The 25,832-nt window shown below is 51.3% G+C and overlaps 2 protein-coding genes across 5 annotated transcripts; one reads left to right on the top strand and one right to left on the bottom strand.

The window, feature by feature from the left end:
- Nucleotides 1–565: 565 nt before the first annotated feature.
- Nucleotides 566–6,402, top strand: tpi1b (triosephosphate isomerase 1b). The gene is made up of 7 exons (XM_018731984.2): nucleotides 566–769; nucleotides 2,751–2,874; nucleotides 2,966–3,050; nucleotides 4,216–4,348; nucleotides 4,674–4,759; nucleotides 5,004–5,091; nucleotides 5,785–6,402. The coding sequence occupies exons 1-7, from the start codon at nucleotides 658–660 to the stop codon at nucleotides 5,901–5,903; spliced, it is 747 nt and encodes a 248-aa protein (XP_018587500.1). The 5' UTR covers nucleotides 566–657; the 3' UTR covers nucleotides 5,904–6,402.
- Nucleotides 6,403–14,841: 8,439 nt separating this feature from the next.
- atn1 (atrophin 1) lies at nucleotides 14,842–25,458 on the bottom strand. Of its 4 annotated transcripts, none has more exons than XM_018731979.2 (10): nucleotides 25,298–25,458; nucleotides 23,388–23,522; nucleotides 23,001–23,102; nucleotides 22,556–22,672; nucleotides 19,413–22,231; nucleotides 18,936–19,152; nucleotides 17,299–18,709; nucleotides 16,906–17,046; nucleotides 16,393–16,570; nucleotides 14,842–15,438 (listed from the first exon to the last, which is right to left on the bottom strand). In XM_018731979.2, exons 2-10 carry the CDS (start codon nucleotides 23,412–23,414, stop codon nucleotides 15,405–15,407), a joined length of 5,046 nt encoding a protein of 1,681 aa, XP_018587495.2. In that variant the 5' UTR covers nucleotides 23,415–23,522; nucleotides 25,298–25,458; the 3' UTR covers nucleotides 14,842–15,404. The 4 variants fall into 4 exon arrangements, with proteins under 4 accessions (XP_018587495.2, XP_018587492.2, XP_018587493.2 ...); XM_018731976.2 differs by having other exon boundaries at nucleotides 14,843–15,438; nucleotides 16,906–17,049; XM_018731977.2 differs by lacking the exon at nucleotides 25,298–25,458 and adding an exon at nucleotides 24,256–24,401 and having other exon boundaries at nucleotides 14,843–15,438; nucleotides 16,906–17,049.
- Nucleotides 25,459–25,832: the final 374 nt, after the last annotated feature.

Raw genomic sequence — 25,832 nt, 5'->3', positions numbered from 1 at the left:
CGGTGGATACATATTCGTAAATATGAAATTATAATACAGTACGAATTAATTAAAAATTAATCATAGGATGAGACTGTAGAGAATTTCTCATTTCAAAAAATTGTATTCTAATCCCTCATTTAAACCTTTATTTTTACTCGAAAGGGATTATGGGTATGCAAATGAGTGACGTCAGCCACAATATCCCATTTTTATCACAGTCAATGCAGTTTCGTTGAATTGCATGTTTGGAAAGTATAGCGACAGCCAGTTACGCAGCTTGATTTTTAGGTTATTTGTAATACAAAAGCCTTTGTCTTAAAGTTCACTGTGTATTTCCCGAATAAGTTATTTGCTACTTGGAAAAATGGCGACCATGTCCTACTTTTAGCGGGCACCGCATCCTAAAAAGGAAGTTTAGAAGATGGCTGTCTTCGGAACGAAAGACGCTATTTGCCAATCGTCACCACGTACCGCCTTCACCTTGTCCATATATGGAAATACATTATGGGCGTGTCTCACACGAACCAATAGAAACCGTAATGGGTGACAGTGAGGTCGACGGTCATATAAATACCATCTTCAGAAGTCACAGTCGCTTTTCTCTCTGTAAAAGTCGCCTTGTAAGCGCGTTGTCGAGAGCCGAACACCGAGGCCGCAGACTCGTAGCATCTCACCATGTCTCCAAGGAAATTTTTTGTAGGCGGAAACTGGAAGATGAACGGCGACAAGAAAAGCTTAGGAGAACTGATCAATACCCTCAACAGTGCCAAAGTGCCCCCAGATACTGGTACGTGTGATATCGGCTGATCACAAATTCCTGATCACAAATCTGCCGCCATGCAGCAGTTACGCATGTGTGACATGCAGGGTGACTAAATACTGCGAAATCCTAACATCATTAATACATATTTCTCTGGGCAGTGTTTTATTTGCAGTGATGTGCCACCAGCGCAATTAGCATGTGTGCTCACTGCTGTGCTTAGCGCATGACAGCGGAATGATACCTCCGCTCTCTCTCTGTGCCGTAGTACGTGCTACCGGAGCAGCTCCACGCGCTGCCTTGCTTTGCCTTGGTGATTTTTTTTTTTTTTTTTTTTTTTTCTTCCACGGTTCCACCGTGTTCATTGAGGTCGTAAATCTTAGTGTTTAAATAAAGTGCAAAAAACTTCTCAAACGAGCGCTAGTTTCTGTCGGTGTGAGAACGGAGACGGCCGGCTGACATGATCATGCCGCGGAGGAGGGTGCCTCTGCGTGTGTGCGCGCGCTGCAGCACGTACTCCTGCTTCCTGCCTGTTGTTCCGTCGCGTTCCTCATCCCGGCGCTCGCGCCGCGCGCCCGTGACTCGCGCGCCTCGCCGCGGTTCCGTCTAGCTGATGCCTCGCGCACCAGCCGAGCGCCCGGGAAAAAAGTGTTGGCGTCTTTTCTTGTCCGCCACACAAGCATAAAATATCCAAACAATGAACCACCACATCACATGTCCCAATTTCGCTGAGGGCCCTCAAATTTCTTCCCCTGTCGTGCGCGTTCACATCGTCTCTCATGTTAAATATAATGTCCAGTTATTAGTGAAACTGCTCAGCAGTGACGCCCAAACCGCGCCTGACGATGCACAGGGAAGTACAGGATGATGCTACTGTTAATAACGGCAGTAATGCGATTATTTTTATTATTATCAGACGGTTTTCTCCAAAGTGACTGGAGCAAGTCTTAAAGTAAGTTCCTTGCTCAAAGGAGCCAGAGCAGGAGCTTCCACATCCAAATGTGGCACCTTTAACTACAGCGCCACCTTCTGTCGCGTTGTAGTAACAGGCCTGGGTGTTTTTCGAGCCGAAGCGCGCAGAGTGGTGTGCAGCAGCGGCCGTTGGCGCTCTCGGAAAGCCGCAGAGTTTTACTCCGTTAGTTACTCTCTAAGAAAGGTGCTTTAAATAACGTTGTTTAAGTTAAAGCCTTTTTGGACCCGGTTTTGACCCTGGCAGAATGCGGCAGCCATGTGCGGAGTGACCTTTCCGCTGACCGACTGTCCCCTTTGCGCAGCGGAGCGACACCAGCGCTGACCTTTACAGCACCACGCCACCTGCACACGGACTAATATAGAAATGGATGACCCTATATACAGTTACATTGTTAATGTCACGGTCCGGCACGCTTGTGAGTTGCCGTACAGCTCAGCACTGTAGTTTTATATTCACACGCCTCCCGGGAGCTTATATAGATGGTAAAAACACACGCCGTACATCTATGGATCCTACACTGAAGTCGTGGTACCTTGATTCCGAATTCTCTTTCGCTCCGAACCGGGTGAAAATTAAACGGAACGGTACTAGTAAAACGGTCCGTTTATCCATGAACCTGGTAGGTGTTCTGTGGATTTCAATTATTGCGCTGATAAAACATTCACGACCCCCTTGTCACTCTAAGTGGATACAGCCTGACTTCAAAACTGAGCAAATACGTACTTGTTGGTGAAACATCTTGCGTTGGGCTCTGGGACTGTGTCTGGTTCAAGAGCAATATTGGTAGTAAATGGAAGTTTCCAGTAATTGAATAAGGCATTTCCAGCTTTGCTGCATTAGTGGTAAGAGCTTCTCGAACCTTGGTGCTGGAGTGCGGTTTCTACCAGTTTCCGTTAGAATTTGAGTCTGCAGGTATACGAAACGTACCATGGTGGCGTTTGTTTGAGCTCAATGTTGGATACAGTGTGTTAAACATCGAATCGGTGCGTGAATCCATGATACGGAGGGGGCGTCATTTCTGTCCTGTTTTTACAGAGGTGGTCTGCGGTGCTCCATCTATCTACCTCGACTTCGCCAGGTCAAAGCTGGATGCTAAGATCGGCGTTGCCGCACAGAACTGCTACAAGGTGGCAAAGGGTGCCTTCACTGGAGAGATCAGGTTTGAGGCTGCGCTGTCCATCACAGCTGTCACCTCATCACGTGTCAGTCCCTTTTACTCACCTTTGTGTCTCGTCTTGTCTCCCTGTTAGCCCTGCGATGATTAAGGACTGTGGGGTGGAGTGGGTGATCCTGGGACACTCGGAGAGGCGCCACGTTTTTGGGGAAAGTGATGAGGTACAAGTTTTTTCGGAGGGTAGAGGTCCTCAGCGCTGACCCTCATAGACCCCTGGATATGATTGTGGACTTTATTTGGTTCAGCCTGTTATGATTTAGACTAGACAACGTTAAACTAATGTTAAACTGTACTCGTTATTTAATGATTCAGTCATTTTCATAATTATTTCAAATTTTTGCTCAAACACTTGAAATGGTGGAAGAGTCAGTGAAAATAATACAGGTGATCCTCATCTTAGGATATGATTTTGATGACCAACCCATTAACCTCGTGTTATTTTTAAGTACTGACGTTCGGTCTTTGCACCTAATGGCAATGGCTCCATCTGCTGTATCAACATCGGTTGGTCACGCCGCCCCTACACAGCCGTTTTTAATGCTGTGTGTTTCATTTACAATATTTTGTTACATTAAAATAATATTATTTCAAACAAATGGCAAACAAAAATGTAAGTATTTTGGTGATTCTGAAAAGAAGAGCAAAATAACTAATACAGGAGTCTAGCGAATATAATAGTGTAACATGAAAATAAAATGTTGTGCTACACTACTGTTTTATATTAGTCATTTTAACATGAGTAATGTGTGAAATCGATAGGCAAAATACAGCAATGCCCTCTTGTGCAATGTAATATTTATGTATGTTAATTATTTATATCATTATGGTTCCTGTATTGGAGGATAAGGGTGTCTGCGACTTATGACAGTCGTTGGAACAGAACCCCATTGAATAAGGACTAGTTGTAATTTTGATTCTAAAATTCAGCAATATAGTGGTCAGTTGTTACAGTAGTTTATGCATTTAATTGCTTCAACATTTCAGCAATTGTTAAAGGACTCAATTAAAGTTAACTTCAGTACTAATGTACTTAGTTTTAGGAACTTGTATATGAAACAGATTTTGTATGGAGTATATCATTGGCTTACTTCACATATGTTTACACTTGGTCTGTTTATATAGCCCTGAAAATGGACTTGATTTGGTGTTTTGAATCTCATTTGTTCTGCTAGCAGGTCATACAAGCATAATGAAGTGGTAACAAAAGCACATCTACTAGGGGTCTACAAGGACCACAGCTGAGGACCACTAGTACAGGCCACTGTAATAACCACGGAGTAGTTAACAGTTTTATTTGTGTGTGCTACCCGTGTCCTTGCCTGGCAGTTGATCGGCCAGAAGGTGGCCCACGCTTTGGAGAGCGGTCTGGGTGTGATCGCCTGCATTGGTGAGAAGCTGGATGAGCGAGAGGCCGGAATCACGGAGAAGGTCGTCTTTGCACAGACCAAGGTCATCGCAGGTACAGAAGTGATTCCCTGCCTTCTGCACTAGAGGAGCACCTACTGCTTTCATAAGACTCCAGTCTACATAATTAAGTTAGATGAACCTGTGATTTAAAGGGCTACACACTTGTTAATAGAGTATTGGTGTAGATTTTGATTTCCTCCTTCAATATGTCATACATCTGGATTAGGTATCCAGCAGATGTTCTCTAATTAGAGTCAGTTGCTCCTGGACCTTTGTTCTTGTTCAGCCTTCAGTTGGTACCCGTGGAGCTTCCTCTCACTGTTGCTGGTTTCTACATTTGCTGCATGTTTCTGAATTTCCCCATTTAATAATTTTAGACAATGTTAAGGACTGGAGCAAAGTGGTCATTGCCTATGAGCCAGTCTGGGCCATTGGAACAGGAAAGACTGCCTCACCTCAACAAGTGAGTATTTACATAGTTACATCCTGGCTGCATTTGATCGCCTTCGACCTTTTTTGAAATAAGTTTGGGATTTATGCAATATGACGTGTAAAGTTCACATATGGACATCAGCACATACAAGGTATCTTTGACCCTGTTGTGCTTTTTTAACGAAATGGTTAATTTTCAACAGTTAACTTGTCCTCTAATCCCTACCGGAGTATGGTAAAGACTTTTGATCCTCCATTCCCGTTTCTGCTTTCAGGCCCAGGAGGTTCATGAAAAGCTGAGGCACTGGATGGCAACCAATGTGTCTGAGGCAGTGGCCAAGTCTGTCAGAATCATCTATGGAGGTACTTCCATAGCTGGACATTTTGTACAATAGTGAGGCAATCCTAATGAATGTTTTTTGCATCTGGTTTGCCCCCTCCTCATACCACTCCTCACGTGATGCAGTTTAATAGCAAAACTATTTCTCTCTTTAGTTTGCGTGGACTTAAATTATAAATGTGATTACGGTGGTGGCATTAGATGCCGTTGTTCTTTAATGGCTTTGGTGCTTTGTTACCAGGTTGCACAATGTAATTCTCTGAGTGTGTTTTGAACATGACTTGCACAATTTCTTGGACTTTTACCCTTGGTGGATGGCAGCAGGTAGCGTAGTAGTTTGCGCCACCACCTTTGGATCTGAAGATCACAAGATTGAAGTTTGAATCCAACCTACTGTTGTGGTGCCCTTGAGCAAGTTATTTATCCTAAATTGCTTCAGTAAAATTACCCAGCTGTATAATAGCTAAAAAACTGTAGGTAGTTTAGCATTGCAAGTCACTTTGGAGAAAAACATCTGATAAATGAATAAAAGTGGGTCTAAAGCCTGGCCTTTCCCTCCCATCTTTTATTTCTTCAATTTCTAATCATGAGTTGAAAATTCATTTAAATCAGTGTTTTTATGTATTTTTTGCCATAGAGCAGTGTTCTTGATTGTACGGTTTTAAGTGCATAATCATGATGACAAGTGTCTGAATGATTTGTCTGTCTGTTTCCAGGTTCTGTAACTGGTGCTTCCTGCAAGGAGCTTGGCTCTCAGAAAGATGTTGACGGCTTCCTTGTAGGCGGAGCTTCCCTGAAGCCAGAATTTGTTGATATCATCAATGCACGTGCTTGAAAATGGGAAGACATGGGCGTCAAATCTGTCAGAAGACCATTTGAGTACTTAGGCTTCACCCCCTCTTAATTTCCAGTGTTTCCTTTCTGTTTCCTTTGTGTATGTTTTTTGCAGAAAGGGACAGATTGACACACACACACACACACACACACTGTACTACACTTTAGTGTAGATGCACTTAAAACCCATTGAGTATATGACATTTGCGATGTGTGCAACGGTTCATAACCACTGAATGTCATGGAAACATGTAGAACAAACACATGCACATGCACAGGTTTAACAATATTGCGCATACAGTGTCAAGATAAATCTATGGTCAATCAGATTGTGTCTTTAATATGTAGATGGCTCCGTGTGATGTATCGTTGGTGACCTCCCCTGTAGTAGTGCACATCCTGCTTCTTCTCCATTTGCTGGACAGGCTCTCTACATGTCAGTCATGTCTTTGCCGATGGTTATAGAAGAAAAAACATTTCAATAAATGGTTGCGTCCAAATGTGTCTAGAGTTTTTGCTTTATCATATCCTTTTTTCTGTAGTATTTGAAATATGTGTGCTTATTACATGCTGTTCTGCACAACTGACAGTCTTAATCTGCTTGGCATTATCAAGGTCATCTTCCTGATGCATTCTGGCAATCTGCTCTGTTGTCGATGCAACATTTTGTACACTCTAGTTTTAATACCAATATTCTGTCCTCTTTCCATTTGTCAGGATGCCTACTGAAACAGTCTTTATCAACGTGTTTGTCATGACGGTGGATTTAATTAGATTTTTGGGAGGACTTTCAAGTTTCAAATTCTGTATCGTTTTTGTGTTGGCTAGCACTTTTCATTTTTAAAGTATTTCGGTAGGTTTGGTCAATTAAAATGGCTTATTTAAAGAGCTTTTCATACTATTAAAATATTTGGAAGTTGTTGCTATATACTGTATACATATATATATATACATATTCACACACATACTACTGTATATATTGAAGAAATACTGGACTGGACTGTCATGGAGAATACAAAGTCACTCCATACCCTTGGTAGGCCTGCATATCCACAGTGTTTCCAGCTTTACGTACATGGCTACCAATCTAATACTACTGTGAAATCCAATTGTGTAGTGGAATGTATTTAACTGATACAGTGAAGCTCCTCATTGCTGAAATATGATTAGGATCTACATATGCAAGATAAGATTTGAACTGGAATGTAGAACAATTCTAATAGCATTCAAAGAAGATCCTACCAAGGGACTTTTCAGTTAATTGCTTTTTGTGTTTTTCTTTCTCATTGGAATACTGACACCACTGATATTTTTTGTCTTTCTATGTAGAATCAAGAGAAGAACTGTGCTAAAGCTGTGCCCTCTAAATTAGAGTCCCTTTACGAGGGCCAGTAACAGCTTATTTCGTCATTGTTTTTGCATTCTGACTGTAACATATTTTGGACCTGCCAAAATGCCATGCGGCGTTCTGCTCGGTACACCAGCGTAACCACCAGGCTTTTCCCTTACGCACGCAGGATGCGATTAGGCCTGTTGTTGGGAGATAGACTCTTCATAACCCACAGACTGCTGGACCTCACACACATTGGAAAGAAGGGAGGATATTGCAATCACACACAGAGGCAGATACTACTAAATGGTCTGGCGGAATAAAGACCCTGTTTCAATAATCCACATTTGAATAATTATAATTAATTCACATCTGGGGGGTGCAATGGTGCAGCGGGTTTAACCGGGTCCTGCTCTCTAGTGGGTCTGGGGTTCGAGTCCTGCTTGGGGTGCCTTGCAACGGACTGGCGTCCCATCCTGGGTGTGTCCCCTCCCCCTCCAGCCTTGTACCCTGCGTTGCCGAGTTAGGCTCCGGTTCGACGTGACTCCTGCTTGGGACAAGCAGTTTCAGACAGTGTGTGTGTAATTTACATCTATTATGGGAAAATACAACACATAATTTGCTGTAAGATCTGCCTAAAGGGTACAAGCCTTGAAGCTTGTGGTGAATGAAGACATACTGGTGCCAACGCCTTTTCAGTTTGTCACTGTGCTTCATTCCATTGGTGTCTTATTGGCGCCAGATGTAAAGGCAGTGGGACTATTGCTCCGCAACAGGGGCGCAAGGGAAGAGTCAGATTGCATCCTGGTGCTGCATCCTGAAATGGCTTCTGCAGATGAACCAAGCTCATTCCCTCTATGCCTTAGGTAGGAAAACAGTCATCTGCAATGACCCTCTGCTCTTGTGGTGGGCTCGCTATTTCCTCGATGTGTAGTCCCTCACGTACCCCCTTCTTCAGCCCTATGCTTTCGGTAGAAACGATGCATTGTAGATGCGATCAAAATGTTGGTATCTAAATCCCAAGCGCTCAGTTTAGAAGCAGAAACAGAGGTTACCTTGTGACCTCTCTGGTTGTGTGTCCGTGACGCCGCTTCCCTTTCGCTTTTCGCAATTTGCTATGAGTATAATAATTATGATGCTTTTATGATCGCTGATGTTAAGCCAAAATCCAGATCCCATCAAATCAAATGTTTCTTGCAAATGTGTGGATGACAGTTACTCGTTGCCGTTGCGCGGAGTTTACACACACACACACACACTGCATATTGATGCTGTCAGAGAGAATTCCCTGAGCCTTTGCTTGTGTGCTGAGACCCCAGGCTGCTTTGTAGAGTTCCTCCTGTATGCGGTGCGAGTCGCCAGCAGGGATCGTGCCTCTGTGCGACTTCCCACCACCCTGAATGCAGATGACTCGGATGACTCAGTTCTCTCTGTGACCCAGGCTCCTTATTCCCAGTGTGTGCTGCTGCTGCTGCTGCCTGTCTCAGCAGTGTGAGCTGCCTGCTGAAATCCACAAGCTCAAAATGCACGCGTTATCCCGGTGCAGCCACAGCATGCGGGCAGAGGCCCGAGACCGATCCGCAGGGTGCTGGGTGAGACATCGCCGGGCGCAGAGAAGCTCACGTCCAGTCAGTGGGGCAGCATCTAGGACAGTGACTCTGTGATGCTGGTCAGAAGAGTACAGTTTCAGCTTCCGGAAGAACAATCAGCGTGTATGCCGGTGTATTCACCGTGGTTACTTTTGTCAGCATGCGGCTCTGAGTGCAGCCTGCATACAGCAGCAAACTGTGAGTTGTAAGTCGTTTTGATAAATTTATTCGCACACACACACCATCTGAAACCGCTTGTCCAGTGTGGGGTTGCGGCGAACCAGAGCCTAACCCAGCAACATGGGGCACAGGGCTGGAGGGGGAGGGGACCCACGGAGGAGACCCACGGAGGGGACCGGACTCCAGTCCATCGCAAGGCACCCCAGACCCACCGGAGAGCAGGAGCCGATCAAACCCGCTGTGCCACTTCGCCCGCTCAATTTCTTCACTAAGAAAGTAATTGATGTATAAATGTAATGGTCCCATCGCTCACGTAAAATGGTTAAAAAAAAAAAAGGAACTCATTGACCAAACTTGAAGAATCACTCATAATGTGAACAACCCTGTTTGTACTGGACAGACACACTTCTGAGGTGATGCCGTCTTTATCGAAGTCATTTTACACGCGACATGTCCCGATCGCCGACGACACAAGCCGTTTATGACGTGAGCCTGTGACTGGCATCATAGGAGCATTCTGACTGACGCGTCACCACCTCACGGTTCATTTCACCGTAGTCCAGTAGGCAGCAGGTACTATAGTGGTTAGAGCTGCTGCCTTCCAGAAGAACCCAAGTTCGCCCAGGTTCATCCCATTCTTACTGTAGTACCCTAGATCAAAGTACTAACTGTGAGTTAATCCAGTAAAAATTACTGTGTAACTGGGTAAAATTATCACTGTAAGTATCTTACTGTTGGGAGGCGTGGTGGCGGAGCAGGTTCGACCGGGTCCTGCTCTCCGGTGGGTCTGCGGTTCGAGTCCCGCTTGGGGTGCCTTGCAATGGACTGGCATCCCGTCCCGGGTGTGTCCCCTCCCCCTCCATCCTTACGCCCTGTGTTCCTGTGTTAGGCTCTGGTTTGCTGCGACCCTCCTTGGGACAAGTGGCTTCAGACTCTCTGTGTGTGTGTGTGTGTGTGTGTGTGTGTGTGTGTGTGTGTGTGTGTGTGTTACTGTTTACAGACAACTCCCCAAATTGCTATTCAGTAAGTAGCATAGTGGTTTTGGACCTAAAGGCTGCAGGACCTCAATCCCATTTCCAGCTCTAGTATCCCTGAGTACGGTACTCACTCCAAAATCGCTCCACCAAGGTTACCCAGCTCCGTAAACAGGTAAAAAAAGCTTCAGGTAGAAAACACCGTAAGTCACCTCGGAGAAACGTGTCGTGTAAATACAACTATTCACTCTCAATTTCCTAACGCTGTCTCCTTTAAATGGCCTAATTTCAGAAAAAAAGCGCGAACAACAACCTTTGCTCCGACCGCGCCTCTCAAGATTTTCTCTAATTTGTCCGCGGAAGCGTAAAAGCCGCGTATTGCGTCTCTGTAATTGGTTCTCGGCTCCGGGGAGGCGGCCCGCGTTTCCCGCTCATCGGCGTCGCGCGCTCGGCTCTGGTCGACGTGCCGTAGCCGTGCGCTGCTGGAAAGTAAGCCTCCTCAGATGCTTTCAGCCCTCAGCTCAGACGGCCACGGTGGAAGATTTTGTGAAGACACTCACGACTCTTGAAACGTGTGACTTGAGCCCTAACGGTCGAGATCATCCGTTCAATCCGCGCTTGGCCGCCTAACGACAGTTCACGCGCTCAGCCTGTTGGCCTCGGCCGCATCTCGCGTTGCATAAACTCGTTGCTTACAGAAAAGCGATCGAGTGACGGGCAGCTTTGAGTAACTGACGGGAAAAAAAAAAAAAAAAGTGATTCGGAAGTGAATGAAAGGGAGCTGCTCGCAAACCGAACGCGCGCTTACGGAGGATGCTGCGCTCGCTACCGTTACGCGGCGCCGCCTCTCGTTTGAAAATCACGTGGATGAAACGGTGATAAGCAGTTAGTTATTAACTTATTTCTGCAGTCAGTGGGAGAACTGCGGCACTGGTGCGTCAGCCGATTATATTTCGTGCGTTGAATACATATCGCTTGGTTTATGTCCGAGTGATCGTCGGATTCCGGGAAGAAATTGCAGCGTATTGCCAGTCTCGTTGAGCGATTTTCTGATGTTTATGGACACCGCAAGGCCCTTGACGTCTTGACGAAGCTAAAAATACATCTAATTTTTCCCTAATAGCATGGTATTCTCTTTTGTCCCACCGCTTATTGGAACTCTGCAATTATGCCTTCTGTTCATCCCATGTGGCCCCAATTAGTTCCCCTTTCCCTGCAGTGTCTGGGCTGGTATAAAGAGTCCTCTGGAGACATAGACTCGGCATATGTGTGTGTGTGTGTGTGTGTGTGTGTGTGTGTGTGTGTGTGTGTGTGTGTGTGTGTGTGTGTGGTGGGGGCGGGGGCACGAATTGCGAGCTCTCGCTCCAGGGGGTGATATCAAATCACTATCCATAATGGTCTCATTAGAACAGCGAGGCTAAATGCGACAGGAAGGGCAAATGACGTTAAAACATTTCATTTGCGCCGAAATAAAAAGGAGGTCAGGGATTAGGGTTCTTGAGGTTGCGCGGCGATGTTGCTGAGGTCTGTGACGCAAGAGTAATGACTCACTGTAAATATTTGCAGAGCACCCCTAATCACCCCTTGCCCCCTCGTTCCAGAATTACTGCAGCTTTTTGACGGTCTTTTCCAAAAGCAAAGCCCTTCGGGCCGGTTTCTGTCGAGCGCGCGTCGAATCCGAGCTTCTCCCAACCTCTGTGCGCGTTTGCCTCGGTCGGGTCGCTGATGTTCTTCTGAGGTGAGACGATGGGCATAACCGCAGCATGGAGTGGAGCATGATGTGCGGTTTGCCTGTTTCAGACAGGCAGTATTCAGAGAAATAATTTGATGAACCATAAGTAAAGTGGCGCAGCATGTTTGGCCAGGTCCTGCTCTCTGGTGAGTCTGGGGTTCGAGTCTCACTTGGGGTGCCTTCCGATGGACTGGCGTCCCATCCTGGGTGTGTCCCTTCCCCATCCAGCCTCGTACCCTGTGTTGCCAGGTTAGGCTCTGGCTCCCCGCGACCTCATATGGGACAAATGGTTCAGACAGTGTGTGTGTGTGTGTGTGTGTGTGTGTGTGTGTGTGTGTGTGTGTGTGTGTGTGTGTGTGTGTGTAATTAGCCATGACACTTACTATATTTGCACTCATTCATCGAGCAGACTCTTCTCCAAAGTGACGTACTGTACATCTCAGAAAAGATTACTAAACTGCATTTCACCAACAGAAGAAGACATTTGTATGCAGATGCGTGATTTTGCAATACAGTCACTTTGTCCCATACTAGTGTATATAAACCAGTATACATCACATGAGTGGCCGCATATAGAGATAACGTAGTACAAGTTCATTGAGCACACAGGACTTGGGTGGGGAAATTAGTCCGAATGAGATATGACTGATGTTTGACTCGCCCATACTGGCCAAATTTTCTCATTTGTGCAAAAATTTTAAATCCACGTAGTCCACATACATGGACCACGGTTTGTACATAGTGTTTATCTGAGCCAAAAATATATTAGGAAATTCAGTATTTACAGGAGGGAGCTGCGGTGGTGCAGCGGGTTTGGCCTGTGCCTGCTCTCTGGTGGGTCTGGGGTTCAAGTCCCACTCGGGGTGCCTTGCAATGGACTGGCATCCCGTCCAGGGTGAGTCCCTCCGCACCTTTCCTTGCTGGGTTAGGCTCCAGCTTGCTGCGACCCCACTTGGGATGAGCGGTTTCACACTGTGTGTGTGTGTGTGTGTGTGTGTGTGTGTGTGTGTGTGAGAGAGAGAGAGTACTTATGGGTAGTGACAGAAAGGAGATTTTGGAGTCTTCCAAATGTGTATTCACTTACATACACCTAACATCTTTGATTTCAGCAGTGGCAATGTGGACTTGAACAGGTTAAACTGTGAGTGACAGTGTGTTCCACTGATGTATAGTGACCTAGTGTAAGTAGTGTATCTAGCAGTGTAAGTCTTTGGGTGCTCTGGTTTCCTCCCACATTTCAAAGACATGCTGTTCAGGTTCACCCACAATGTGTGAGTGACAGCGAGAGTGTGTGTGTTCCATTGACGTATGGATGAGTGACCCCTTGTAAGTAGTGTATTTAGCAGTGTAAGTCACCGCGGTGAATAAGGTGTGTGGGCTCATAACACTACATAGAGTTCACTGGAAGTTGCTTTGGAGAAAAGCATCTGCTAAATAAATAAATGTAACTGTACATGGGCAACATACCTCTTTCAGTCAGGCAGTGTAGCTCCTCCTATCCATTCTTTGCATAAATTATCAATACAAGGTTCTCCTTTCCTTACTTGCTGCAAATAACACGGCGGACTATGGAAATATACAGACACTGCAACATCAGAATATCCCAGTGTGGCTCCCAATGTCCTTTCCGAATGTATGCTGACATAAATCACAGCTCACATTAACAGATGCCATGAACAGTATGCACCCTCCTTAAGATGATCAATTTGATTTCTCTTTGGCGGCACCCTATAGCACTCTCGGTAACGTGGAGATTTGGGTCGAAAGCAACAGATGGCACTACGCTTGGAAAATTTAACACCGAAATAATTTCGAAACATCTCGCTTTACTTTCCGCATTTACGTTCATGTCCAGATTTCGCAGTAAAACAAATTGCTTTCATTTGCAAAATGATCGTTCGAACGGCTTCATGCGAGGGAGCGATTTCTTTTTCGAAGAGATTGTTGCGCTGAGTAAATTAAAAGGCTTTTCCATTTACCGTTTTCGAGATGCAAACCGTCAAGCACGCGCCGGACTGCTTCGGGGGTCCTCCCGCTGAGCGCGTTCTTCACCCGGATGGGACCACAGCTGTTCCGCACGACTGTACATACTTCAATACAGATTCACCACTGGCCTCATCAGCAAATGTTTCTTTACAAGATTATAGGTTGAATTACAGCAGCTTGTACTGTAATCTAAGAAAACAACAATTCTCATCAGTGAGACACTACTGCGGCGATGTATCTAATATTTTATACATGCTATGCAAGGCACCCGAGGGACCCTGTACAAAGCCTTTCGCTGGGTGTAAATTCTAGGGGGAACTGGTATGTATCTCTGCGCCTGGAATGACCCCATTTCTTCATTGCCCCTGGTGTTCCACTGACGCACCCTGGCTGCGCTTGAATCAACATTTATATGTTGCTTTCAGTTCGCTAGAGAAGAATACGCATTGGATTCCACCTTTACCGTTCGAATTCATTCAGAAGGCAACAACGCAATCGATATATGTCCGAAAACAGCATTTTCTCAAAACGCACGTGTGTAGCGTTGTATGACTGTTTATCCGGTTTGTTACCGGCAGTGCGGTCAGCGCAAATCCGAATGACATTTGGAAAAGTCCGTGTAAGTAAGCACAAGTGCTTTTATAGGGAATGTCTTACTCCTGGAGGGGGGTGTGGTGGCACGGTGGCGCAGTGGGTCGGCCTAGGTCCTGCTCTCCGGCGGGTCTGGGGTTTGAGTCCCGCTTGGGGTGCTTTGTGATGGACTGGTGTCCCGTCCTGGGTGTGTCCCTTCCCCCTCCAGCCTTATGCCCCGTGTTGCCGGGTTGGGCTCCAGCTCCCCACATGGGACAGACGGTTTCAGACGGTGTGTGTCTTACTCCAGTGGAGGGTATCACACATGTCTACAACCGCTTGTCCCAAGCAGGGTAACGGTTTACACCTATACAGATGCCACACCATTCATAGAAAAAAAGCCCATTTTTTTTTTAATTTCGATTAAATTTTTTTTTTTTTTTTCCTTTGCTTTGCATTTCTTTGTTCACAGGGAAATTCTAAATAAAAATTCAAAATAAAACTGCTCATACCATGAAAATGTAAAAAAATAATAAAAAATAATATGTTTATATAATTATATAACTATTAACAAACAACATTAAGAATAACACTATTAATAATTATAATAATATGACACTTAACCGTAGGCCTCGAGCATGCTTTTTTTTAAATTCCTGTCGGCTGGAGTGGAGATTACTAAAAAGAACCGAAATTTCCACCGGTCAAAATTCGTCATCTAGCTACATGCACTGAAAAAACAAAAACTTTATTTACAGTCTTTCCGACGTTATGTATAATATACATACTGACACACTGTATTGTGGCCCCCATCTAATGTACAGGTTATGTTACAAAGCCTTCGTGGACCGGAGCCCGACCGGATCGGTGCGACACGCCGGAACGCGATCCTGCAAGATTATAGTCTCCCCTTGTCGCGTTCGTCCTAATAGGCATCGCTCTCAATGTCCTCCTCATTGATATTCATGCCGTGCACCCGGCTGCGCCGGTAATGCGTGACTTTGCCGCTGTCCAGTCGGTGCGCTCAGGCTTCTTAGCCTTCTTTGTTCCCTCCAACGCTCCTTCTTCCCATGTGCGCGCACACTCCTCCTTCCTCCTTCCGATGTGTCCGGAGAGAGCTGGCTCCTCCTCCTCTCCTCCCTCACAGCGTCTTGTCGCTCTCTTTCTTCAGGTGACTGAGAAATGGGGCGGGACACAGGGGTGTAAAGAGGGGCGCCGCCGTGCTTACAGGCCGCTCGGCGATACGCTGACGCCGTGTGTGCGGAAAAGGCCGGTCGCAGGGTCATAGTGCCTGTGGCCGTGGGCTCAAGGTCACGTTGTAGCACACACTCAGCGTGACTGCCTCTGTGTGTGCGTGTGTGCCTGCGGAGTGAAGACCTACTCACCGGCAGTCCTCCTGTCTGAGGGTATGGGCTGTGTCTTACTGTGCGTAAGTGCGTGGGGTCAAGGCCCGATCACCTGCACTGCTTGCAACGCGCGAAGGAGTGGAGCTGTGTGTTTGTCGAGCGGGCCGAGGACTTGTTACTTCCGCTATTCGTCTTACACGAGGGGCACGGCAGCATGCGTTACCCTGTGCGGCATAGCGGATAACGCAGCTGCGACAGGATGTGATTTTGCTCCCTTCTGTGCGGAGTTTCAGGGGGATGCGGTGGCGCAACGGGTTGGGCCGGGTCCTGCTCTCCGGTGGGTCTGGGGTTCGAGCCCTGCTGGGGGTGCCTTGCGATGGACTGGTATCCCGTCCTGGGTGCGTCCCCTCCCTCTCCAGCCTTATCCCCTGTGTTGCCAGGTTAGGCTCTGGCTCCCCATGACCCCATATGGGACAAGTGGTTTTAGACTGTGTGTGTGTGTGTGTGTGTGTGTGTGTGTGTGTGTGTGTGTGTGGAGTTTGCATGTTCTCCCTGTGTTTCGGGCAAAACGGTGACTTGACATTTGGGGTGGCGGGTGTGTTTCGCTGCTTTTTTTCAAATCAAATTAATCATTGTAGGAAGGTTAGTGCACTGTATCCAGCATTTAAGTCACCCTGGATGACGCTACGCACTTAGCGAAGGACTGCGCAGCGCATCGTCGTGCGCTGCTGTCTGCTGAGATCAGTCAAAGTGAATGCGTGCGCGAGGTGCCGGCTCACTCACCTGTAGTACTCGTCCTGCGCGAGGGCGTGGTGGTGGTGATGAAGCCACTGCTGCTCCAGCGCCAGTCTCTGGATCTGGATCTCGGCATTCTGGGCCTGCTGCATGGCCTGGAGCTGGTGAGCTGCGGACATGGGGCCGGAAAGGGAGGAGGGCTGGGGCAGCTCGCGGAACGGCGCACCTGAGGGCACAGGGCACGAGCGGAGCAGGGCTGTGAATCTCGCGCAGAAGCAAAAACCGTAGCGATCAACGGCAAGAGCGTAACGTCTCGAGCACTTAGGCTGTCACGGGTGACAACCGGCCACAAAGCGACAGCGGCAGCCGGAGACGTACGAATGCCTCCACCTCGGAGCGAGAGAGACGGTCACGGTCACGGCCACGAGGCAGACGGACTCGGTCTAAAAGCGGAAACGCGCCTCGGCTGACGACGCGAGAGCCGAGCCGCGCGGGGTGCCGCGTGCGCCGAGCAACAGAACGCTGCCGAAAGGGACGCGGTGAGCGCGCGCTAATTCTCACCAAAGAGCTGCTGCCGGAGCACCTCGCTGTCAGTGAGGGGGTGGGCCAGGATGGGGGGACCCAGGGCTGCTCCAGGGTAGGGCAGTCGGGCAAGGGGGGACCCCGAAGCGAGGGGGTCCATCAGGGGGTGCACCCCGCCCGCTGCTGGGGCATAGAGATGTAACAGAAAAAGAAAAATTTAATAAGAATCATAATAATCATCAAGAAGAAGATGATTTCTCAAATTGCACCCATAACCTACAATTAGCTGCAATACAGTAACTAACGCAGCGATTATCGATATGGCGCATTCGTTGAGAAAGATGTACTGATACGGCTCAAATGTCGCGTCAAACTGGGTGACTGTCCACCGAGGGAGGCGGGAGGACCAGCGGTGGTCGTAGCAGTGAGTACCTGTGTCTTGCTGGTGCAGGTGCAGGTGGGAGTGGATGTGCGAGTGCTGGTGATGATGGGGTGTCACGTTCAGCATCTGGAGCCTCCCAAGAGAGTCCCCTCCTCCGCCTCTCTCCCTTTCTCTGTCTCGCTCCCGTTCTCGATCCGCCGTCAAAGGTCCGGTCCTGTCCCTGTCCCTCTCCCGTTCTCCGGCTCGCTCCCTCTCCGCGCCTCCAGGAGAGCGGGCCTGCGGGGGGTAACTTTCAGGGGCAGCGGTGGGAGCGGGAGCCAAATTGGGCTGAGGGTGCGAGGAGAGGGAATGGGAGAAGGACGAGAGGATGGAGGGGTGATGGATGGAGGGGACCGGATTCGATGCTGGCGGAGGTGGTGGAGCAGCAGCAGGGGGAGCAGGAGCTACTGCGGGGGTGGGGTGGTTAGGAATAGAAGGAGGCAGGAGAGAGGAGGGAGGCGGGGCTGAAATTGACTGGGGGGCGGGGTTAGGGTTGCGACTGCTTTGAGCTAAGGCGGAGTTCTGGACATGTGGCGGGGGTGGCGCTGGTGGAGGCGGTGTGCCATACAAAGACACCTCCCCAGCTGCTGCCCCACCTCCGCCAAGGAGCAGGGAGTGAGCGTGGGAGTGGGAGTGGGAGTGGGAGAGGGACAGCGCCGGGTCAGCGATAGCGCTAGCCTGGTACACCCGCTCCTCGCTTTTAAACTCGAACCCCGTTTTTACACGGTCCCGATGTGCCATAGCGTGAGGAAACCCCACCCCGCCAAGGCCCGCGCCCATCCCCCCTGGCCCTGGCCCAGGTCCGCCGTGAGCCCCAACCCCTGGACCCCCTTCTAAGCCACCACCATACAGGAAGCCCAGAATGGCAGCAGCAGTGGCAGCATCGGCGGGTAAGGGATGCGGGTGGCCCAGGGCTGGGTTCTGGAACTGGGGCAGGAAGAAGGACGGGTGAACATGGGGGTGGGCGTGAGGGTGCGCGTGGGGGTGCAGATGGGGGTGGTGGGCCTGAGCCCGACTAGCGGCGCCAAGGGGCGACATGGCGTGGGGGCGGGCGTATTCGCTGAGTGTCCTCAACGCTGGTGTGTCGGGACCAAGGTATGGGCCGCCCAAACCGACTCCCAGGTGCCCCTGGGGGGTGCCCATCACTGCTGAGGCACTACCCATGGAGGGCAGGAGCAGCGAGTGAGGCAGAGAGTGGGTGAGCGAGGGGTGCAGCGGATGGGTGGGGTGCAGGGTGTGGGAACTCGCTGGGTGGTGGGCTGGGTGGTGGTGAGGGTGAGCGGAAGGATGGGCTGCGGGATTGCTGGAGGATGAGGAGGATGAAGAAGGATCTAGAAGGATGGAGGATGATGTCGGGAAAAAGAGAGAGGAGGCAGAGCGCCCTCCACCCACTGCTCCGCTGGTGCTACTATTACTCTCCTTCTGTGAAAGAAAAGGGGAGGAAGATATAGAAAGAGGGAGAATTAAAGATCGGCAAATAAAGAGGAATGTCAAACTGTCAAAGCGAATCACTGCAGTGAAAACAATTCCGACCGAATCCTGGCAAAACCGTAACAAGCTGCCTCCGCACCTTCCAGGCCCTTCTTACTCTTCTCGAGACTACGTCCCTTCCTGTCCTCCTCCGCCCGGTCCCCGAGCCAACACTGACCTGCAGGTGCCTCTCCAGGTCTCTTTCCCGCTCGCGCTCGCGCTCCCTCTCGCGCTCCTTCTCCCTCAGGTCCCTGGCTCTCTGCTCCACCTCCCTCCGGGCACGCTCGATGGCCTCGTTCCTCTTCTTCCACAGCTTGGAGCCGTCCAGCGGGACGAAGAGCACATCGCTGCGGGCGCAGGAGTTCCCGCTGCCTCGGTCCAGAACCCTGTGGAACCTGAGTCCACAACATTTCCGTTACTTCCACCGCGAGTACCGACCCTTCCGCGACGCTTCTGGAACGGTACGAGGTCAGCATCCCAGACAGCTGGACATGTGTCCTCCATGCAAGTGTATGAACTGTGTGCAAGTGCAGGTCTTCAGCGGAAAGAACGTGTCGGTGACACACGGCGGGGACAACCTTGGAAACAAAGATAAGGTCAAAGGCAAAGTCAAACATGAAATGACCCTCCCGGCTAAGCAGCCACCCGGGCTCACCGTGCCGACTGGCTGGCATGGATCGGGATATCCACTGGCTTGGGGTCGGGCGAGGGGCTTCTCAGCACCGGAGACGGGCTCTCGGCCTCCTCCCGCTCCTCCACGGGCTCTTCCTTGATGACGGGCGCGGGCGGGCCACCCGTAGAAGAATCGGAGTGCCCATCTCCAGGATGGGGAGCACTGGGGGGAGGCACTGAAACTCCGCCGCCAGTGTCTCCTAGGGGTGGGAGAGCCTTCGATGTGTTTGCGGCGCTTTGAGGTGAGAGGGAGTGCGAGTGAGCGCCGCTACTGCCGTTTTTACTGCTGTTACTACTTGTGCTACCGCTACTGCTGCTGTTATTCACCACGCTGCTCGCACCGTTACCGCTATTCTGGTATGAGGTGCTGAAAGGGCTGTGGCCAAGGTAAGGGGAGGGTCTACAGCCCGGAGAACAACTGGTTGTGGTGCCTGATGCAGGAAGTGGAATGTTTGCAGCAGAAGAGGAGGCTGATGGAAAGGGAGGGAATCCTGGCATCTGATTGGTGGAAGGGCTGGGGAGGGGCGAAAGGGGTACCGGCGGAGTTATGGTTTGACCGGAGGATGAATACGGCCCTGGGCGCGCGTGGCTGCCGCTGAGATTAGATGGTGGGAGCGGCTGTGCGAGGGAAGAAGACGGCGGTAAAGGCGGCGGAGGAGGTGGAGGGTAGGGTGCCGAGGGAGGACGGGGATGAGCGGAGGAAGGAGAGAGAGTTGGGGGTTGGGGGCCACTGCGGTTGGGGTAGAGCGCAGATGAGGAGCTCTCCCTTTCCCGCTCTCTTTCTCGAGACTGCGTTGCGGCCGTCTGACCTGGGTAGTGGGGGTGAGAATGGGACAGCTGTGAGCTTCCAGAATAATCCCTACCTAGGTTGACAGCCGTGCTCGGGGGACTAGGATAGTCTCTAGATGCATTTGGGAGGGGAGCAGAGGTTGGCGGCAGGGTGGCGGGGTACTCCTTTGTCCCAGCGGGAGGGTATTCTCGCAAGAAGTGAGGCGCGAGAGAGTCGGAACCAGACGTGGAGGAGGTTTGAGAGGCAGCTATTTGTTGCTGCTGCTGTTGCTGCTGCTGAAGAGCGAAGTCCATGGACGATGGGTAGTCTCTGCTTGTTGGGGTTTGCGGCTCAGAGAGGGGTGCGAGGGAGGGTGGGGGAGGATGGTTGGGGTTACTACTTTGGGGCGAAGCGGGGGGATCTCGATTCAGGTGCGGGGTTACCGGTAACCCACCTGATGAAGCCGGAGCATTTCCAGGTGCAGCGCTGTTACTGTTGGGGTTGGAGTTTCCACCCGTCTCTCGCAGCTGCCCCGGAAACTCGCCCCACCTGCCTTCCTTCTCCCGGAGGTGCCCACCTCCACCGGAGCCAAAGTCACGTGTCTGCGGCTGGTTTTGGTTTGGCAAAAATTCTCTCCCGGCATCTCTCTCTCTTTCTCTGTCCCTTTCCCTGGATGGGAAACTTGACCCAAATTCACGAGCGCTCGACCCAGACCCCTCGCGACCGGACCCCTGCGAGCCCAGTCCCGAATACTCTCGGCTCTGAGCCATCGGCATGTTCCCGAAGTCCCTTCCTTGACTCCCGTTTGGAGTCCCTACGCCGCCGCCGCCAATATTGCTACTGCTACTCATACTTGCTCCTCCGCCACTGATGCTGACGGAGAATTCTCTGCTGATCTCCCTTCCTCCAAATTCCCGTAGGCCTCTCTCTCTTTCCACTCCCCTCTCCCTGTCCCCACCTCCGTACCTGGGGAGGTACTCTCTGTGCGGGTGGGGGTGGGGCAGATATGCAGGATGAGAGGAATGGCGAGACGAAGGAAGGTTGTAGACAGAGGGCAGTTGTTGCTGTTGCATTGGAGGTGGCTGCTGGTGCGAAGGGTGGTTACCGGGGTAACGGGAATAGCCCCAGCTCCCCGGACAACTGGAAGTAGGCCCTCCCCATCCAGTTGGGCTATAGTGATGGGGGTGGGGAGGGGGCGGTGGTTGGGGTAGAGCGGTTTGGGGTAGCAGGGACGAGGGAGCATTTTTGTCAGCCAATTTGTCAGGCTTCTCCAGTTTGTCCGCCTTGGGGTCTATCTGCAAATTCTGGCCCAGTTCCAAAGGCTTCAAAGCAGGGGGTGGGGGGAGGGATGGAGTATGAGGGGTACTGGGGTTGGTATGAGAGTAGTCAGCCCCACCCACTTCACCCTTGGATAAACACTGAGGATTAGCTTTGGAGTTAACTCGATGAGCACCGAGTGCGATGTCAGTGTTTGCAGGTCCCGCATAGTCCATCTTGTTCAAAAGTTTGGACTCCAGAGGAAAGTAGGCTTTTCTGCTGGCGCTGCCGTCACCCGCCGGATCGGCCGCGCCTCGAAGAGAAGGAGCCAGAGAGGAGGAAGGCTTCAGAACGGGGTTCTCCTCCATGCCGCCATCTCCATCTCTCCTGTCCCCAACTCCCGACTCCTCTGCCCTCCCTGCGGTTCTCCTGTCATCTCCTCCGGATCTGATGGGAGCCACCTCCCTCCCCCTGTCCCTGTCCCTCTCTCCCTGCTTCGGTGAATCAGGGGAGTCAGATTCAGAGTCCAGACTGGCCAGAGGGGAGGCTGAGAGACTGGGAGAGGACGAACGGTTGTCCTGGTCAATGTCCCGCCCACTGCTCAAACTGCTGCTGCTGTTCGCTAAGCTCCCATTAACTGAGCTCCTGCTGCCTTGTGACTGGCCATCTTCATTATCGCTCTCTCGTGATTGGCTGGTACCAGAGGGTGGCGGCGGGACGGTGGCAGATGTGTCGATCGGATGAGTCGACGTCGGGGGATTCGACGCGGTGGTGTCCTGATAGCAAGAGACAAAAGCACTGCTTTTAACAAACCTAAAACACACCATGCTTGTCCATACGGGGGCGGCACGGTGGCGCAGTGGGTTTGACCGGGTCCTGCTCTCCGGTGGGTCTGGGGTTTAAGTCCCGCTGGGGGTGCCTTGCGACGGACTGGCGTCCTGTCCTGGGTGTGTTCCCTCCCCCTCCGGCCTTACGCCCTGTGTTGCCTCGTGACCCCGTATGGGACAAGCGGTTTCAGATGATATGTGTGTGTGTGTGTGTGTGTGTGTGTGTGTGTGTGTGTGCTTGTCCATACAGTACCAGGTTACCGCTGGACTGACCTGCACTTTTTGTCTCTTGGGTGGAGGCACGAGTCCCTCGCCCTCGCTCTCCGACGAGTCATGGCCTTGGGATCTGCGATTGACACGCCCGACCGCTAATTCCTCTCCTGCAGCTCTCTGCCAATATGGGAAAAAAAAAAAAAAAAGTGCAATTTGCAAGTAAACGGTAGCGTCCGTTCCAAGTTGTTACACTTGATACGCAAAGAGAGGCGATAAACAAAGAGAGGGTCAAAACAAAGCCTTAATGTATGAACGCAGCCCGCCTAGGCAGTAAGCTCAGAATTATAAAAGTACATTTTACCAAAAAAAAAAAAAAAAACATTTAAGGCTTCTGTCATAAAGAGATCAAAGTCAATGGAAGACACATTAGGACCTTCAAATGCTGGTCAGGACACACACGCGCGCGCGCACACACACTCATCAAGCGAGAGAGAAAGGGACTTACTTGCTGCCTGTCACTTCGTTCAGCACGAGAGGGGCTGGGATGAGGACGCCTGCCCCTCCTCTCCTCGCTGCCCCCCCGCCTCCGCCCACTGCGCATGGGCATCTGGAGAGAGAGAGGTAGTGGAGGGCAAAAGCGAGGTGGTAAAGAAAGGAGAGGGATTAGAGAGGAGGGTGCAGATTTCGGCATCAGCACAAGACCACGCAGGTCTTCAGGCGTTCAGAGAGCTCCAACCCTGCAGAAGCGGCAGCCCGTCTTCTCACATACTTCCACACAATAAAATCATTCCATGTGCACTCTGGGCTTGGTGCATGTGCAGGATCTTCCTGCTCCTCGGTCGCCAAACACAGCGAAAAAACACGCTTCTGGCGAGGCGGTGGCAGATCTCACCGATTCTTTGTGCGTTCGGGTTTTCATTGTTGTTCTTTTACGCTGTCCATTTCTTTCCGGCAGCGGTCAGAACTATACGCGGGGCCTCGATTTCCTGTGCGGGCTGGGTATTAAGACCATCTGATCTGCGAAACCCTGGAAAGAAAACACACAGACATGGGATCAAACCCCAGGTTTAAGCGCGAAGCCTGAAACAACAATGTTCCGATTCATTCCGCAAATTGAAACGGCAAGAAGCCCCCGCGGTACACGCACCGGAGAAGGGCAGCGTCACCCTTCGCCGTGGTTCTAGCCTCGTGAGATGTTCAACACAAATTCCCAAATACCAGTTATAATGAGTTACAGGCGCAAGCACACTGTGGCGAAGCACAAAAGCGGTGCACTGCAGCGCAACGCACCAGCAACACATCCTCCAGCCCAGGCCGCTGCACACAGAGGCCCTCCACCTGGAACCAGGTGTGGCTGCGGTGCTCCCGTGGGGGAGGGGAGTGGGGGGGGGGTATACTGGGATTAGCCGTCGCGGCAGAGCCCGTGCAGCCCACGCCCCGCAGCCACAGATGCGCCGCAAACCACAAGAAACGCTCAGCCCGCGCGTCCTCCAGGTAAACCCACGCCACGTCGGCGAAGCGCGCCTCCAGTTCAGGGCGCAGCGTTAAATTTCAAGCGCTCAGGTCAGTAGGACTGAGGCCATGATCTTCCCTGTATCCACTATGGAAACGATCCGCGAATCCAGCCCGAATACAAAAGGCAGGGGCAGTGAACCGGAGGACTCGCGGCGAACAGGCTGCACTTCGGCAAAACAACACGAGCGCACCGATGCGTTCGTTGAAGTACAATAAATAATAATGAAGCAGCGCGAGTTGTTTACATCAAAGACGCCGGGCAGCACAAGGCAAGCGCCGCGCACGAGACGATCCGCGCACAAAAGCCGCGCGTCCTGCGCTTCCTTCAGCACCGCGCTCGCACACAGGCGCAGTAAACAGTGTGCAGCACTTTTTTTGCCGTAAACTCCGGCACAATCAGTGCCGTGTTTCCCCACCACGGCACGGCGCGCGCGGGCGCGCACACACACACACACACACACACACACACACACACACACACACACAGAGCCTCCAGCGCCCGCCTGCCTGCCCGCACACGGCTTAAGACAATACAGTGTTCACCAACACAGGCATGCTGTGCACACACCGACTGACACAGCCCGTCGGTGCCCACGATCGGCGCGCGCGCGCACACCAATACACAAGTGTGTAAACACAGACACGCACGCAGTCTCTCCCGCACACATTACATGCTCCTATGCATGCTCCCTCTGCCACCCCCCCTCCTCCCTCGTGCATGTTACACATTAAAAATAAATGTGATGCATAGCTGCGTGCCTCCTCCTCGCCCTCCTCTGTATGAATGCAGTTGCAGCGATCCCGCAAGCCGCGCGACGTCTCCTTCTTTCTTCTTCGCCTCGTTAGTGACACACACACGCGCACACGCGCGCGCGCGCCATACAGTACAGTGCGCCGAGCTGCATTCCACGTCGTCCCCGCGCGAGCCTGGCGTGAGCGCGAGCTGCGTGTGCAACAAGGCGCTCGCTCCCGCACGGGGAGGGAGCCCGGGCGCCGCACCGCACGCGCCTCTCCCGCTCTTTCCATTTGGCGAGCGCGCCGAGGCGAGCGGCGGAATGGCGAAAGGCGCCGAGACGCGCTCTCCCGTCTGGTATGCGTGTCTGCGCCGCGGGTGCACCCGCTCACCGGGGGGGGGGAGGAGGAGGAGGAGGACGAGGAGGAGGAGGAGGAGGACCGCCACGGCGCGCGCTGCATGCGCCCACTGCACATACAAAAGGGTGCGGGAGAAAAACGTGGCCGACACGGACAGCCGGAGGAACACGAGCATCCATTTTGCCCCCCGCTTACCTACAGCATCCAGCGATGCGGCTCCTTTTTCTGCCCCTCTCCTTCTCTCCCTTTCTTGCCGTCTCTCTCTCGTCTTGCACTGTACGTTGACATGCACACGCGCAGGAGCACGCACCGCACACACTCGCACACACTCACACTCACTCTCTCACACACACACGCACACACACACACGCGCACACACACACACACACACACACACACACACTGTACACACACGCGCGCGCGCGCACACGGGATCACATTGTAGCGCCGATCGGATTCGGCCCCGTGCTCCGCCGCTGGGGTGCCGCCGAGAACTGTACGGACTGATGCGCGCGGCCGCCTCCCCCCCAGCCCCTCAGCCCCTCGCCCCGCTCCTCTCTGTCAAGGCGACTTGCACTTTTTGCGGTCGGTACAGACAGAGGCACAATCACACGGAAGGGAGGGGGAAGCACAGACACACAGAGCGAGACCGAGGGATCGCGGAGAATAGAGGGGGAAAGAGAAAGAGGAGAAGAGAAAGTGTGTGCATGTGTGTATGTGTGTGTGTGTG

This window comes from Scleropages formosus, chromosome 18 (assembly GCF_900964775.1).
Source record: "Scleropages formosus chromosome 18, fSclFor1.1, whole genome shotgun sequence".
In the NCBI taxonomy this organism is placed as follows: Eukaryota; Metazoa; Chordata; class Actinopteri; order Osteoglossiformes; family Osteoglossidae; genus Scleropages; species Scleropages formosus.
The sequence above is the reverse complement of the archived record's forward strand: the minus strand, read 5'-3'. Positions and strand labels throughout refer to the sequence as shown.

Excerpts from the sequence above, each read along its gene's own strand:
- tpi1b (XM_018731984.2), top strand. The coding sequence starts at position 658 with ATGTCTCCAAGGAAATTTTTTGTAGGCGGAAACTGGAAGATGAACGGC. Across the intron at positions 2,875-2,965 it reads GCCTTCACTGGAGAGATCAG|CCCTGCGATGATTAAGGACT; the intron begins GTTTGAGGCTGC and ends TCTCCCTGTTAG. Across the intron at positions 5,092-5,784 it reads TGTCAGAATCATCTATGGAG|GTTCTGTAACTGGTGCTTCC; the intron begins GTACTTCCATAG and ends GTCTGTTTCCAG.
- atn1 (XM_018731976.2), bottom strand. The coding sequence starts at position 23,414 with ATGAAAACCCGAACGCACAAAGAATCG. Across the intron at positions 19,153-19,412 it reads CATGCCAGCCAGTCGGCACG|GTTCCACAGGGTTCTGGACC; the intron begins GTGAGCCCGGGT and ends TTGTGGACTCAG. Across the intron at positions 17,050-17,298 it reads CCTGCACCAGCAAGACACAG|CAGCGGGCGGGGTGCACCCC; the intron begins GTACTCACTGCT and ends TCTATGCCCCAG.